Below are 16,361 nucleotides of genomic sequence, written 5' to 3'. Positions count from 1 at the left end.
AAATCATTTTTTTGTAAAAACCTAAGTCACTTGTGCATAGCCTGAACATGGCCCAAGGTTTCAATAAACCTCGATGAATGCAAAGTACGCACAACGGTGCACATCCATCCCTGAGTTAAATGTAGCAATTTCTCCTTCAAAGAAGATAAATGCTTCTGAAATTTTTGAGGAAGTCCAACAAGCTTATAAAGAACGTAGCATGTTACTCCATCATGTAGAGGAGGTATTGCCGAAGTTGTGAATGGTACTTTCTACAAAGTAGAAAGGATCAACTCATTCCTGTCGTCGAAGCAAGGGAAGTGATGTCGAAATGATTGGCAAAAGAGTTGCCTGAACTAGTTGAATGGCATGATGATTCCCTATTGTCGGAACGCTGCCAGAATGACTCATTTTCATGTTCACCTGTAAGGGCACTTTACTCGTAAGGGTCGTAGAGCCAGAGTAGTTGTCGCGTCTTGACTAGGCTAACTACTCGTTGTGGTGATACATGTCGATCAGTCGATTCATTGAGATCGTGTCATATGCATGCTCATTGAGATACTGTTACACAACTAGACTCGTAAGAGCCGCCGTGTCAGGGTATGTTGTTCACCCGAAAGAGGTGAGATGCTCGTGATGGCCGTAGATGCCGAGAGCAGAGTCAAACATGCATATAAATAAGACTTAAGGTTTCAGAACCCGGCGCTTGATGATCGTGTTAGGGAAAATACTGAATGGGGTCGGGTACATATTCCTAAATGCGGGATGCACTGGCTTGCCTGAAGGGCATTCGAATATCCAATAAGTAATCGTAAGATCGACAGACCCCTTTCAGGACTAATGCTCATTATGGAAGACGATGATGATACAACTGCGAGTGACTTGTATTTGATTATGAACCGGACAGAGTTCAAAGAACTTTCCGTCACTCAGGAGGTATGGAGGTTTTGGTTATCCTTAAATATCTAATGATTGAACCCGATTACTGCAATAGAGAATGCATCTGAACCAACTTGTTAGGGTTATTCCGGTATGAGTTCTACCATCCTAATATGGATAAGGTCAACAAGCTTCTAGGATATCTAAAATACATGGAATAATCAACCCCTAGAACATCGCGTTGATGCCTAAACAAAACTTCTTTTGAGTACTAGGGAGTGAACCGCTAATATCACAATAATACATTAGCTCTAGGTTCAGTGATGTATGAATGTATGAGTGAATGTATATTGTTGTGTCAAGTCTTACATAACCTTAATGAAGGTGTCATGATCGATATACTACTGGACCGATAGGACAAAGTCCCGTGTTGTATTTATACGACTAAGCGAAGTTCGAGGAGTTTGCGTCTTAGGTTCGTAGGATACAAATGTGCCAAGTATGAAGACTTGAGCTTAACATCCTAGAAGAGACCCTGAGGAGGTCTACGCTAAGTCGTATAGACTTGAGCGAGATATTTAAATCACAACTCAGAAAAAGGCTCACGCCAAGTCATGAAGGTTTGAGCGAAATGTTCAACTCATAGCCCTAAGGAGGCTCTCGCGATATATGCTAAGTCGTGGAGACTTGAGTGTCGTTGTAAACTGTGACCCTGAGTGGTCTTTGCATGAGTTGATGCTTGATTGAATGTAAGGATGAATGCTTGCTTACCATACCAGCAGTGGTTTTGACCCTGTTTAATGAAGATTTCAGGTGTTGAATCTGCATTGCGATATGCGAAGCAAGATGACATCGAGTTCTAGGGTTTCTCTAGACAGTGTTGTACTGCTTTTTTTATTAAAACTAAGTACTGCTTTTTCAAGCAGTGATGTTTGTAATAAACAAGTGGTTTTGATAAATGAAACACCTTGGTGGTCAATGAATGCTTGGCTATATACCTGTGACTTGCCCGGAGTCTTCTAAAATCGATGACTCATTATTATTTATTTTCACTGCTAAAACCTTTTCTAAGTTCCGCTGCAAAGAAACGAATTTTATGAAATATTTAACTTAACTTTGTTTTGAAAATTCGAGGCATTCCAATAGGACAAGGCAGACAATGATCGAGGATGGGGATGAGAGGAGACGGGGCAGGGAAAAGCATAAGTCCATCCCCCCAGTAGTTTTGATTTTAACCTCCATCCCTTGTTCAAATGGGGCAAGATGGTGGGTGGTGGGGTGGGGGGGGGGGGCTCCCTACTGCAGCTAGTTACTATAAACCATAAGTTTTTTTAGTTCCAAGTAAGTGCAAACCTTTTGTCCCTAATTCTAAATATTTGTTACACTTTTTTGAAATTTCAAATACGAACAAAACTTTTTTTCTAGAAATAGTAAAAAACTACTGCAGGTCAGCATCTATCGTCCTCATAAAATTGAAAAGTATTCATTTATCCTCATAAAAAGAAAAAAAAGTAGACTATTTGAACTCTTATTGATGAAGGGCAATGTTGTAATTTGGCGTGTGATGTAATCCGAGTTAAACGAAGATATTAAATGCCGGCCCCTGTTTGATAGTTTTTAAAAAACGTTTGTGCCCATATTTAAAATTAATTGCAAATGTTTGGTCCTAAAACAAAGTTTTCCCCTTTCATAATTCAAGTCTTTCTTGTTGATCCCATGAATGTTCATGTACGTATATTTCCTAGTAAAAAAAACAAGTTTTGGATAATGAGAATGTGACGGGCATGCAGGTCTTTTATGATCTTCAAATATCAAGAGCTCAATATTTACCAAAATGTTAAAAAACATGATCTAAGGTATGATTCCCATCAAATCATCTATGTTGAATACATCCCCATGGTTTCTAGTAGGTGGATGTGAGCCTTACTCATATTTTGCAGATGATTGAAGTGTTTAGCTTGCAATCAATGAATTTAAAGTTCAAAATATCTTGCTTGCTTATTGAAATATATTTATTTTGTAAACATGCTTGTTTAAGTTTTGGTCAGTAGAATTAGAGTCCAAATTTATTTATTTATTTTTATTATTATTATTTAAAAAAATATATTTTGCCTTTTTTTTAAAGGAAAGATGGGGTTAGGCAGACCCCCACCGGTTACACAACCAGCTATTAGGTTTTGAACTTGCAACATCCCAACACCTGGTGAAGTAGGCTAACAGCTCCTACCAAACAAGGGGAGCCCCTGTCGGTAAGCCAAATCGAGCTCAGCTTGTTTAGCTCGGGTTCGTCATGAGCTCACCACAAGGCTGGGCCAAGTTTGAATGCAGTTGGTTCGGCCCATTCACCAGCCCTACGGCTTTTAGTCTATGTCACAAGGATACGGGCACAACTTGATATGTGACTCGAGTTGACAAACATGTTTGAAAATGTTTTCAAAGATAAAATACAGCGACACAGGTTTTTTGAATATAAATAAAAACTATTTTTTGATGTTTGAATATATGAAAATCATATTTTCTACTGAAATATTATTAAGAAGAAATAAAATAACATGTCATCATCGTGTCACATTTACATGTTCCAATACGACGTGTCGTTGTGGCTTGGCTTTTAGGCAGGGCATGGTACCGACGTGTCGTGTCCTTTCGAAAGAACGAAGGCGTTTTAGTCGGTCAATAAAGAACGGTGGCGTTTTGCAATTTGGATTTTGGGACCGGCAAAAAGCGAAAGAAAGATCGATGGGTATGTGCGCGAACCGGCGTCGTCTGTGATGCCACCTGGCACAGGACCATCATCATTATCATCAGAAGAGTAGGGGGGGGAGAGGTTGCTGATTTCATCCGGTTTTCTGAGGGGGAGGTGTTGGTGGGTTAGGGTTTACAGGATATGATAGTGAAACGGATGCGTCTGTGAGACGAGATGGTGACGAGGATGCGTGATTTCTGCGAGTGTCGCGGTCCGTCGGCGGCTTCCGTCGCCCTCGTTGTGGGTTTCGTGGTCGTTTTCTGTTTTGATGTATCGCCGGCGTCCGCGGCTGCAGCCGATCCCGACATTTGCCCGGCCGCCCAATCGCTCGCCGACGCCGTCGTCTTCGCGAGCCAATGCCCCCTTCTTTCCCTTGCCACGCCGCTGGAGGTGCCGTCTTTCTTTTTTCCTTCCTTCCTTCCTTCTCTCTTCCGCTCTTTCGATTATCTGCATTTGTTTTCCGTTGTGATTCAATTTGTTGATCCGGATGAGATTAGGCTAATCCCCTTTGTTGTTTCCCTTCCTAGCCCTATGTTGTATCACAAGTGTGATGGAGATGATTCAGTTGTCGATCCAAATGCTGGGTCTAGAATTGAGTCGGATTGCCGTGTTTGCTTTCTTCTATGAAAAGAGACTGATGAATTTATCCCGGAAGTCTATGATAAATGCGTTTCTTCGTTTGTCTTTTTAAGTAACGTTTAAAGCAGGTTGTTGTTTGTTGCGATTCTTTGCTATACCGTGCAGCTGTATTCATCTGCTTATTGACCAAGATAAATAGTGTGCAGATATGTTAATTCCTTCATCTCTGAGTTCCATTCGAATCTAATCGGCAAATTTTTTGATGCGATGCATTCAGATTAGGTTCAAGGGGATAATTTGTGTTGTTTGAAGTTATTATGTGATTGAGTTCAGAAAGTTATTAGTGTAACGTTATAATTTTGGGTAAATAATGTCTACACAAGAATTTTTGTGCCCAAAGTTCAAGAAATGAGCATTAAACATGTTGATGTATGGGGGTGCAATTTGGAGAAGGGGTGTAGTGTAGTAGAGAGAAACAAATACTTATGCGCGTTGGAAAAGGGGGCGTTGGGCTGGAAATACACTCATTAGGCTTTTTACTAGTCTTTGCTAAAAGCCCTCATTTTACATTATGACTTCACGATTGGGCTTAAACTCGATTTTATAGATCCCACATATTGTTCTTTGGGATTATTTTATTCTGCGTTAGTATTTATCTGTTTCCTCTAGGATATATGGGACACCCTGTTTGTCTATTATTGAAGCCTCAACGGAGGTTTTACAAGCTGTAAAACTTCAATGAATAAGCAAAGGAGTTGTAGAAGCTTACTGTCTTATGGATTGGAGACTGCATGACATCTTTCTTATTCTAAAGGAAACAACCAAGTAGGCATTACCTCAGGAATCCTTAGCATTAGTAATGGAAATGTTAGGTAATACAACTAGACAATCACTCTTGCTCTCACCTGTTGGTCCTTAAGGCCTTGTTTGCATGCTAGACAAAAACTATTTTCATCAGCAAGTTTGCCTTAAATTTATTTCTTCATAGACAAATTTTATGCATTGTTTGATTGCAGCTAAAAATTTTGGAGAAAAAAAAAACTTCCAAAATGCGTGTGACACTTTTTTTCACGTCGCTAGTGGACATGGAGAAAAAGGGGTCAAAGTGTTTTTTCTTGAGACTTTTGTACCTAAATAAATCCCTTCCTCTCATATGTGTTGGTTTTCTTGTTAAGACAAGGGATGCTATGTGGTCTTCAAAGATGAACAAGTCTCTCTCAATCAACTTCTCGTCCATCTGTGGATCCTAGAAGAAATTTTAATAATGGAAGTTATATGATAAGCAGATTTCCTTATCCATTCACAAAAAAAGTGTTTTCTTTCCAACACTAGTTGAGTGAAATTGCTAAGTAGGGAAGATAATTATAAATGGTAAAGGAAAGGTGGACGTGCAAGCCAATGACAATGGGAAAGCTGCTACCTATTTTTATTTTGTTATGTCATCTTTGAAGTATACAATAAAAAAGTTAATGCAGGTGAAGTGAAGTAGTGGAACTTTTTGAGGCAGAGTGACTGTGCTGTATGCTGCTACCAGCTGACCATTCTTCCACCAATTAATACCTCATGGTCCTTCCCGAGCTCCCCCCCCCCCAAAAAAAAAAACAAAAAACAAAAAAAAAACAAAAAAATCTCATGGTTCATCAAATACCCTCAGTAGCCCTTGCTTTCTTTCGGGGAAACAAAATGATCTTGTTTTTCCAAGTCATGAAGTTGGAGGAATCTATTTTGTCTGTTACCAGCTGATCAGTAAAGGATGAATTTGTAGAACTGGTTAAAACCATAGACAAGCAAATCTGAAGACAAGTCAACAAGGGTCTTTGTTATCGTCACCCAACTGTTCCAACACCTCTTCCGAAGTCAATCAAGTGATTTGCATTTGTACTTTCATCCATTTGTTAGAGTGGACCTTTCTATATTTTATTCTCAAGGCATCTCAAAATTCCACTTATTCATACCTGAAGAAGAGACGAAACTATGCTGAATAGTGGCAGCTTATGCTGCCTCAATATGTTATCACAATACATGTCCATATAATGACTTTTATATCTTTTTGTGTTCATTTACTTTTGTTAGAAGTACAATCTTGGCAGGTTGGTCTTATGAATGTTGGGCATGTATTGCATTCTGTATTCTTTGCCTTTTCTATATTTGATGGCACTTTTTTCTTCTTTATTTGTTCTTCGAGGCATATAATCTTGGTTTTTTAAGCAAGATGAGTATGGTGTGCATCCTTAAGTCAAGTGTTTTTTATTTAGGTTGTTGAATATGTGCTTGTTTATTTATGTTAGATGCCTCTTTGATTAGCTGAATTTCTCTCGAATAAGAAATTGGACAAAAATATAATACAGATATGGGTTTGGATGACTTTTGTTGTGTGTTTTGAATTTTGGACCCGCTCCGATCCATGACCCAATCCGAAAATATTTTGGTGACTCGTACAATGGGAATTTTCAATGGGGGTTTGTGTGGTAGCGGAGGGATCGGGCTGTTAGGCACAACTTGTCTAGTTTTGTAATTTTCCCCTTTGTACTGGCTAGGGTTTTATGCCTTTGTCATATCATATATGTAGATGCCTCTTTTTGAGAGTTGAGCATAAGAGTTTCGAGTGTATTGGGAATTAGGGTTTTGAGAGAGCTCTGTATATTGCCTCTATATTTTCTTACATCTTGCTATCGGATTTTTTCTCCTCTTTCACCCATGGACGTAAGCTTAATTGTCGAACCACGTAAATATTGTCTTCTCTTGTTTGCTCCTCTTTATCTTATGGTTGGCTTCATTTTGGTTGTGGTGTTTTCATAACAAACTGGTATTAGAGCGGTTTTACTGATTCACAATGTTGATAGCTAAGTATGGTATTGAGAATTTCGATGGTGTCACGAGCTTCTGTTTGTGGCAAGTGAGTATGCCTGCTGTTCTGACTTAAACCAGATTGAAGAAGGCGCTGTTTGGAAAGGCGAAGAAGAGTCCCACCATGACCGATGATGACTAGAACGATTTCGATGACAAAGCCCTAATTGCAATTCAGCTTTGTTTGATAAATGGAGAAGCCCTAATCACAGTTCAACTTTGTTTGATGAATGATGTTCTCCAAGAGGTTCTCATGGAAAAGGCAGACACCCATTAAATCTTGCATCAATGAATTTAGTTCTATTACCATGGAGTTGAAAAATATAGATGTTAAGATTGATGATGAGGATCAAACCCTTTTATTACTGTGTTCTTTGCTTTCCTCATATAAGAATTTTAGAGTTACAATTATTTATGGAAGGGAATCCCTCACAATAGATGAGGTTATGACCAAGCTTATGAGCAGAGAGAAAATTGATGAAGAGTTAACTGTTAATGAAAGTGAAGATCGTTTAGTGGACTTGGTTGCTAAGGGAAGGACTAAGAAGAGATGTGAACAATAGCAATCATGAGTCAAGATCTAGGTCAAAACTTAAGAACTTGGCCTGTAATTATTGTCATAAGAAGGGTCACATCAAGTCTGAATGCTTTAAGTTGAAAAACAGGCACTAGAAAGATGATAGTAAAGTTTAGAAAAAGAATAAAACCACTGCAGAAACTAGTATTGCACAATCGGATGATGAGGCCGGTGTTCTCTTAGTGACTGAAGATAATAGTGGACTTAAGGATGAGTGGATTCTGGATTCTGCTTGCTTATTCCATATGTCTCCCAATAGGGATTGGTTCTCCACATATGAACATGTTGATTGTGGAGTTCTGTTAATGGGAAACAGTTGGTAAGGGATCAATTTGAATTAAAATGCATAATTGTGTAGTTAGAACTATAATTGATGTTAGATATATTTGAATTTAAAGAATCTTATCTTTTTCTGTACTCTTGATACAAATGGGTGTAAGTACTCAGCTGAAGGTGGAGTCGTGAAAATCAGTTAAGGTGCTCTTATTGTGATGAAAGACAGAAAGCTTGGAAGTTTGTATGTATTGCAAGGTTCTACAATGATTAGTTCTGCAGCAGTCACTTCATTAGTTCTATTAGATCCTTATATTACCAAGTGATGGCATATATGAGTGAGAGAGGTTTGACTGTCTTGAGTAAGATAGGTCTTTTGTGTGGCTAGAGTATAAGAAAGCTGGAGTTCTGTGAACATTGTGTTTTTGGAAAGCAATAAAGGTTGAGTTTCAGCACTACAATTCACAGGAATATTCATTCAGACCTTTGGGGACTTGCACAGGTTACTTCCAAAGGTGATACTCATTATTTGCTTACTCTTATTGATGATTACTTTAAGAAGGTTTGGGTTCACTTTCTAAAGCATAAAAGTGAGGTATTTAAGGCTTTCAAACAGTGGAAGACCTTGCTTGAAAAGCAAACTGGAAAGCATATCAAGAGGCTCAAAACTGATACTGGTTTAGAATTTTGTCATGGTGAGTTCAATGAATTCTACATGAATTAAGGGATTCTTAGGCATCACACAATTGTGAAAACACCACAACAGAATGGGGTTGCAAAACATGTGAACAAAACCCTATTGGAAAGAGCTCGATATATATTGTCAAATGCAAGATTGGGCGACAGAGTTATTGGCAGAAGCTGTTAGTATGGCGTGCTATTTGGTGAACCGATCTCTAGTGATGACCATACAATGTGAAACTCTAGAAGAGGTATGGTCTGATAGCCCTCTTGACTATTAAAATTTAAGAATATTTGGTTGTCTTGCATATGCTCATGTGAATGAGGGTAAATTTGAGCTTCGAGCGAAAAAATGTATCTTTCTTGGCTATTCATCAGGTGTAAAGGGCTATAGATTGCTGTGTTCTGTTCCAAGTCTCCTAAGTTTATAATTAGTAGTAGAGATATGACTTTTGATGAGACTTTTATGTTGCATCCAAAAGGGGAATCTTGTCACTACTACAAAAAGTGCACATAACATGCAAAGTTCAGTAGAAAAGGTAGAGTTGGAGATTGGTGATTATAGATCTAAGCATGGTACTTCACCTAATCAATTGTCTTCAACCCAATTGTCCAATGATATTGAAGCAGAAGAAATTGCTCAACAAGAGGTGGAGGAGTATACTATTGCTAAAGGGAGACACATGGGAGATATTAGACCGCCTCAAAGATATGACTATGCAGATATAGTTGCCTATGCCCTATCGGTTGCAGAAACAATTGATATTGGTGAGAGCCATGATCATATTTACATGCTATTTCTTCTTTAGATTCTGCTAAGTGGTTGGTTGCTATTCATGAAGAAATTGAATCTCTCCATAAGAATGAGATTTGAGAGCTTGTGAAGCCTTATTAAGGGATAGAAAATTGTTGTCTGCAAATGGGTCTTCAAGAGAAAAGAAGGTATCTTAGGATTGGAAAATACAAGATATAAGACACAATTAGTTGCGAAGGGCTGTGGTCAAGTGCAGGGAATTGAATTTTAATGATGTGTTCTCTCTTATTGTGAAACATAGCTCTATTCGTGTTTTACTTGCTTTGGTTGCTATGGTGACCTTGAAGAACACATTTCCTGGAGGTTTTGAGATCGAAGGTAAAGAAGAACATGCGTGTTTGTTGAAGAAAACTTTGTATGGCTTTCTAGACGATAGTATAAGAAGTTTGAGTCCTCTATATTGAGTTTTGATTGTTGTAGAAGCAAGTATGATAGTAGTATCTACTATGGAAGCTTCATTATGGTTCTTTCATTTATATGCTTTTTTATGTTGATGATATGTTAATTGCAAAGAAGGATATATCTGAAATCAAGAAGTTAATGACACAATTGGCCAACGAGTTTGAAATAAAGGATTGACAAAAGGAGATCCTTGGCATGCAAATTAAGAGGGATCGAAAAGTAGGAAAGTTATATTTGTTAATTGTTACAAAATAAATATATTAACAAAGTTTCGGCTCGTTTTGGCATGAAAGATGCCAAGCCTGTAAGTACTCTTGTTTCTCATTTCAAACTTTCAATTATTGTATCACCCAAATGAAGAGATAGAATATATATGCTATGTCACATAGGTGCGGGTGGGGTGATGCGACACTTTAAAAGAACTTGGGTGCAGGGGTGAAGGAGTCTATATATATATATATATTAATAGTTAACAGTAACACTAATGAAATAGAAAACAATTATCATAATATCATCAATTCATCATATATGCAATAAATCAAATTAACAATCTACAATTCTATTCTTCATCATAAAAACTAACACCACAATTAAATCAACCATAAATATATTATGGAAACAATGAAACAAGTAAAGCAAAAAAGAAGTAAATTATCCAGTATACTAATAGAAGAAGCAAACAATGCATAATTACATACCAAAAGTATATTAAGCACAATATATATGATGATGAGGTAATGATCCTAATAATTTTCTGATTTCTTTCTAAGTCATAATTTTATGGGTTTACATCCCAAAATTTGGAAACTTTGTTTGCATTAAAAACCTAATTTAAAAATGTTAAATACTTGCATATTTGATGGGATAAGAGCAACACTCCTTTGCATTGCATGACACATTCTTTCAATCCCAAATATTATGCAAAGTGGCAGGAAGGTGATGTTGGTTGTGTCCTTTCAAATTTAAACCCAAAGCTATCAAGACAAAATGTGTATGACAAGACTTTATCAAGAATCACATAATATAAAGCAAGTCACATAAGTATTTGAAAAAGTTTCATCTTCGAGGTTATATGGACAAACATTAATAGCGAGAGAGGAGAAAAATATAGATCCTATCACATGGTGGTCAGCATATAGATTAGAAACACCTCTTCTCAAACATCTTGCATTGAGATTGTTATTCCAACCTGTTAATTCATCTTGTTGTGAAAGAAATTGAAGCACATATGCTCAAATCCACAACACGAAGAGAAACAAACTTACTAGCAATCATGAAGAGGATTTAGTTTTTGTTGATTCCATTCTTTGATTACTTTTACGAACCAATGAAAAATACATATACTAATTGCTCTCTTAGTTATTTGACTATTTCTTAGTTTTTTCATTTAAATATGCAAGTATTTAGCATTTTTAAATTTTAATTATAATGCATACAAGGATTATCTAAATTTTGTGATGTAAACTCAGAGGAGTGTGATTTGGAGGGGGAGCATGATTTAACATTATAAATATGGACTTATCTGAGCCTACTCTTTATTCTTACGATGAATTTGATGATGAAGCAGACAATTATTAGGATTATTACCTCATCGTTATATACATTGTATAAGATATACTTTTGGTATGTAGTTATGCATTTTTTGCTTCTTTTATTAGTATAAATTACTTCTTTTCTGTTTGACTTGTGTAGGATATACTTGTCATATACATCCCTACCCGCACCACACCTATGTGACATATATATATATATATATATATATATATATATATATATATATATATATATATATATATAAATTTTTTTTTTTTGCTTATTTGACCTTGGTTCAAAGGGCCTTGACTCGATAAACCATCTCAAGCCCTCCCTTACACACACAGGTACCTCCTTCTTCTCTTTCTCTGCTTTTGGTTTTTGACTTCTCCTCTCTTTCTCTATCTCCTTCCATTTCAAACCCAGAGAGAAAGAGGCAGTGGGACAAATGCTTTTGGGATGTAAACTCAAAGGAGTGTGATTTAGAGGGAAACATGATTTCTTCTTTTCTACTTGACTTGTGTAGAATATACTCGTCATATACATCCGTACCCACACCCGTACCACACCTATGTGATATATATATATATATATTTGACCTTGGTTCAAAGGGCCTTGACCCGATAAACCGTCTCATGCCCTCCCTTACGCACCTAGAGGTACCTTTTTCTTCTCTTTCTCCGCTTTTGTTTTTTGACTTCTCTCTTTCTCTATCTCCTTCGGTTTCAGACCTAGAGAGGAAGAGCCCCCCCCTCTCCCCTCTTTCCTTTTTATACCCCACCTTTTCCCCCTTATTTATTAAAAATATCAACTAAACCCTTCTTTTATCATAAATATTAGCTAAACCCTTCTTTTATCATAAATATGAGCCTACCCCTCACATTTATTAAAAATATCAATAAAATCAACTTTTTATATTTACAAACATGGATCTTGGACTGAAACCCATAAAACCATCTCTCTCTCTCACACACACATCCGTGTCCCTGTACCTGCATTTTTTTAAAGTGCCATGTCATACTATCCGTACCCACACTCGTACTCATGTGACATAGGCTTGAACTTGATTGGTGTTTATTGCTCATGGAATTGAGTTCTTTTAGGACTCTTGTGGAGAAGATGGGGTAAGTTTGTTGATTGTGTGAGCATTTGATGGAAGTTAAGTCAAGGTGGAGATTTGTTGTGGTTGTCTTGAATTTTGGATCCGCACTTATCCATGACTTGATCTGAAAATATTTGGGTGACCGTACAATAGAAATTTTCAATGGGAGTTTGTGGTGGTAGTAGAGGGATCGGGCCTGCTGTCTAGGTTTTAATTTTTCCCTTTGTACTATTTAGGGTTTTATGTCCATCATATATATATATATATATATATATATATATATATATATATATATATATATATATATATATATATATATATATATATATATATATATATAGCCGCCTCTTTTTGAGAGTTGAGCTTAAGAGTTTTGGGGGTATTGGGGATTAGAGTTATATATCTCTCATTTGTATTTCCTCACATTTTGCTAGTGGATTTTTGCTCCTCTGCCTGTGGATGTAGGCTTGAGTGCTGAACCACGTAAATCTTGTGTCTTCTCCTGTTTGCTCATTCTCTTTTTCTTGTGGTTTGCTTTGTTTTGGTTGTGATTTTTTCATAACAACTTCTCGGTTTTATAGGTTTTAATGTGGTCTGAAGGGGTTTTTGTAGAGAAGGATTTGTAAGATGTAACTTCGGTAGAGCCTCTGCGGTCACACACATAGAGGCTTGATTTGGTCCAGACAATACAAAGCTCCTCCGACTTATTAAACTTTCCTAATGATTTTATAGATTTTGTGATACAGCTGTGGTTTGTTTGAACTTTTGAGCAATCAAAAATTTCAGCGGAGGAAGGATTTATGTTTTTGTTGATTTTAACAATACTTCTGGTTTTGGCTATTGCATTTGTTACTTCAAAGCTGCCTTTTACTTAGATATGTTTTAAGTAAAGTTATATTTTATTTTTGTCTGCCGTCTGAGCAACTGACAGAATTATCAACTATTGGAAGAGGATGAGGTGGTTGTATCTGGTTGGCTAAAGTGGTTTTCGGCTAACCTGGTTGGGGTGCATGCTCTTCATCTCAAATTTCTTTCTGATCCATCCAAAAGAATGGATGGATGCTCCTCTCCCCTTATCTATATGGCTGCCTTTGATGCATGCTTTATTAGCCATGAATTCTTCATGGTTTATCTTCCTACTTCAGGATAAAGGGAGATCTAATAAGATTCAACAGCATACATTTCATTATCATATTAGCATTCTATCACATTAAATATTGAAAAAGCAATTTTCGATTGTTATAAAATATTGACAAGAAAAAACATCAAGGTACATAAAAAAGTGAATTTAAATTTTTTAAAAATATTAAAAGGGCGTCAACATTTAAAAAATTTAAAAACTGAGGAAAAAATAAGGAAAACTTTTATTTTACCAGAAGAAAAAGAAAATAAGCATATAAAAGGGGAAAAAATGAAAAAAGAAAAGATGGCAACACATCACACATGTCAATCAGCCATAAGGTCGTTTCTGACTCCTATGGGCATAACATAGGAAACAGTTCCTGTCAAGAAGATGTTTCTTCTTTGGTGGAATTTTTAAAGCACATTTCTGAGAGATATAAGGTGCCTTTTGGTGATCTGGTAATTTTTTTCTTAATTGTTTTGTTGCCGTCTTTCTGTAGTATTAGCTAAAGAAAATGCTTGGATTAGGAAATTATACTTGTTGCATCTTTAGTTCTTTTAACATGAGAAGGTGATCAAGGTGCAATTGCTGCTTCCTTTGAAACAGTTAGCTTAGTCTTGAACAATTACTAGCTTTTATGTTGCTAAATTTAGTTCTTAAAAAAACTCGGGCTTCCTGACTATTGTGATCCTTGTTTCGTATCTTAGGTGGATGGTAATTCGCTTGACGAGGCTCTTAGTGATAAGTTCATGGGGGAGGCGTACACATCTGTACTCTTTTACGCAACCTGGTGCCCATTCTCACTCAAAGCAAGGGCTGAATTTGACGTGCTAAGTTCCATGTTTCCCCACATCAGACATTTGGCGGTGGAAGAATCATCTACCTTGCCAAGGTCCTTTGTTCTATAATCTTCTCACTTTTCATTCACTGCTTCATTTTTCTCTTCTACCCTCGTTCTTTGTTCACCTTCTTTGCCATGTCATTTGCAGTGTCTTTTCAAGATATGGAGTTCATAGCTTACCTTCATTTCTGATAGTAAACCAAACGTCTAGAGTGCACTATCGTGGTCCAAAAGATATAAACTCCTTGGTGCTCTTCTATAAAAGAATCACAGGTAGTTTATTCTTGAACCTTAAATTACAATGGCAACCAATCCATAACTATTTGCTGCTAAAATTGTGTCCCAATCATTTATGCAACTCCTGCAGGAACTGAAGCTGTAGTTTATCCCCAACCACTCTCATTTGGAAAGGAGATAACCATGAGAATTTGGGGTGGGTGCCTGAGGGAAGTACTCGTGAGGGAGCGCTACCTTGTCCTGTCAGTTTTGTTTCTGTGCTTCCGCTCTTTTGTGTGTGTATTCCCAGGGGTGTTTTCTAGATTGAGAGCCTTCTGGGCCTTGTATGGTCAGTATATAAACTTTGGGGCTATCTTCGGGAACAGAAGTCATCTGCTAGAGCAGGCAGCGCATGTGTTGAATTTGAAAAGGTTGTGGAGCAAGTTGAAGCTATCTAAGATGAGGAAGCTTCACAAAGGGGCAAAAAATGCACAAGTTTGGGCATCGTCCCTGGCTTCCGTATCATTGGGTGAATCTTCTTCGACTGCAAGAACAGACATGTAATGAAATCTTGCAGCTGTAAATCAACTTTGAAGGGTGTCCGAGACTCTGGGCTGAGCTGAGAATGGCATATTTTATTTTTCAGTTTTTTTTTTTGAGAGGTGGTGGGGGCACTGGCGTTTAACTTGTTTCTTTGGTTGGTAAGCGAATGTGGATTTGTAAAATTTGAGACTTTTGTATATTATTTCATCGAAACAACAGTTTGAGACGGACGTTTTAGGTTTGATCTCTCTCTCTCTCTCTCTCTCTGTTCTTAAGGTTATGTAAGGCTTGTTTCTCGTCCTCCCCTCATCTTGAGAATGAATGTCTGCAAGGATCTGCAGGACCCTCGATCAATCCTCTATAATCATGGTATTTATCTAAAACACTTAGGGATGTCAACGGTTCAGATGTTACCCGATATTTGACCCGAATCTGAATCCAATTAGTTGAATTCGTTTGCCAAATCCGGATTCGATTAAAAATTGGATTCAAATTTGGTATTGAGTTTTGCATTGAAACCCGAATTGAATCCGATTTAAAACCAAATCTGATTAAGTGTAATATCGGGTTTTAATTTAGTCGGATTCGGATTTGCTTTTAGCTTTTTTCATCCAACTCCCAATATGAATCTGAATCCGATTAAGTCGAATTTGGTAATGCCTAGATCTGACCCGAATCCCCGTTAACATCCCTAAAAAGCGTCGGTCATTTTTAAAGTTGTCTTTTATAATGACGGTTTCATTATCATTCCATGCTGCCAACATCATCTACTTCATTAAAGAACAGTGATGCCAATGATTATAGAGAGGAACGGTTTAATCTCTAAGGCTGCATTTGCATCCACACAGCACGCGTGGTGTTTGTCCTTTACTTGTCACTCCTGGGGTGTGACCAGTGCCTACTTTGTCGTGTCTTGGACATCATGCACCACACATGGGACAACACTCTGGCAGGACCGCTACATGTCGCTACAAAGCTCATGAATAAAATCAAATCAAGCTCAAGCTTTTTAAGCTCTAGCTCGAGCTTGAAATCGATGTTGCCTGAGGGTTTGTTTGATGCACCGCCCCCAAGTCCGAAATCAAACGGTGTGGCAGGTTGGACACGGCCATAGGCGGATGGGGGGGGGGGGGGGGGGCGCAGAACTGGGCTGTAGCCCAGTCCTGCCTCCCAGCCCAGTTAAAAATAAAAAAATTTAAAAGCCCAGTCCTAGCCCAGACCTGATT

At 37.6% G+C, this 16,361-nt stretch overlaps 1 protein-coding gene across 1 annotated transcript; it reads left to right on the top strand.

Moving 5' to 3' along the window:
* Positions 1 to 3,665: 3,665 nt before the first annotated feature.
* Positions 3,666 to 15,379, top strand: LOC149818000 (5'-adenylylsulfate reductase-like 5). The gene is made up of 4 exons (XM_089985866.1): positions 3,666 to 3,994; positions 14,243 to 14,427; positions 14,525 to 14,649; positions 14,744 to 15,379. Exons 1-4 carry the CDS (start codon positions 3,779 to 3,781, stop codon positions 15,154 to 15,156), a joined length of 939 nt encoding a protein of 312 aa, XP_089841992.1. The 5' UTR covers positions 3,666 to 3,778; the 3' UTR covers positions 15,157 to 15,379.
* The last annotated feature ends 982 nt before the right edge of the window (positions 15,380 to 16,361 follow it).

Source organism: Nuphar pumila, chromosome 13 (genome assembly GCF_984573655.1).
Source record: "Nuphar pumila chromosome 13, dmNupPumi1.hap1.1, whole genome shotgun sequence".
Lineage (NCBI taxonomy): Eukaryota > Viridiplantae > Streptophyta > Magnoliopsida > Nymphaeales > Nymphaeaceae > Nuphar > Nuphar pumila.
Note: the sequence above shows the minus strand (reverse complement) of the source record. Positions and strands in the feature narration are given on the sequence as shown.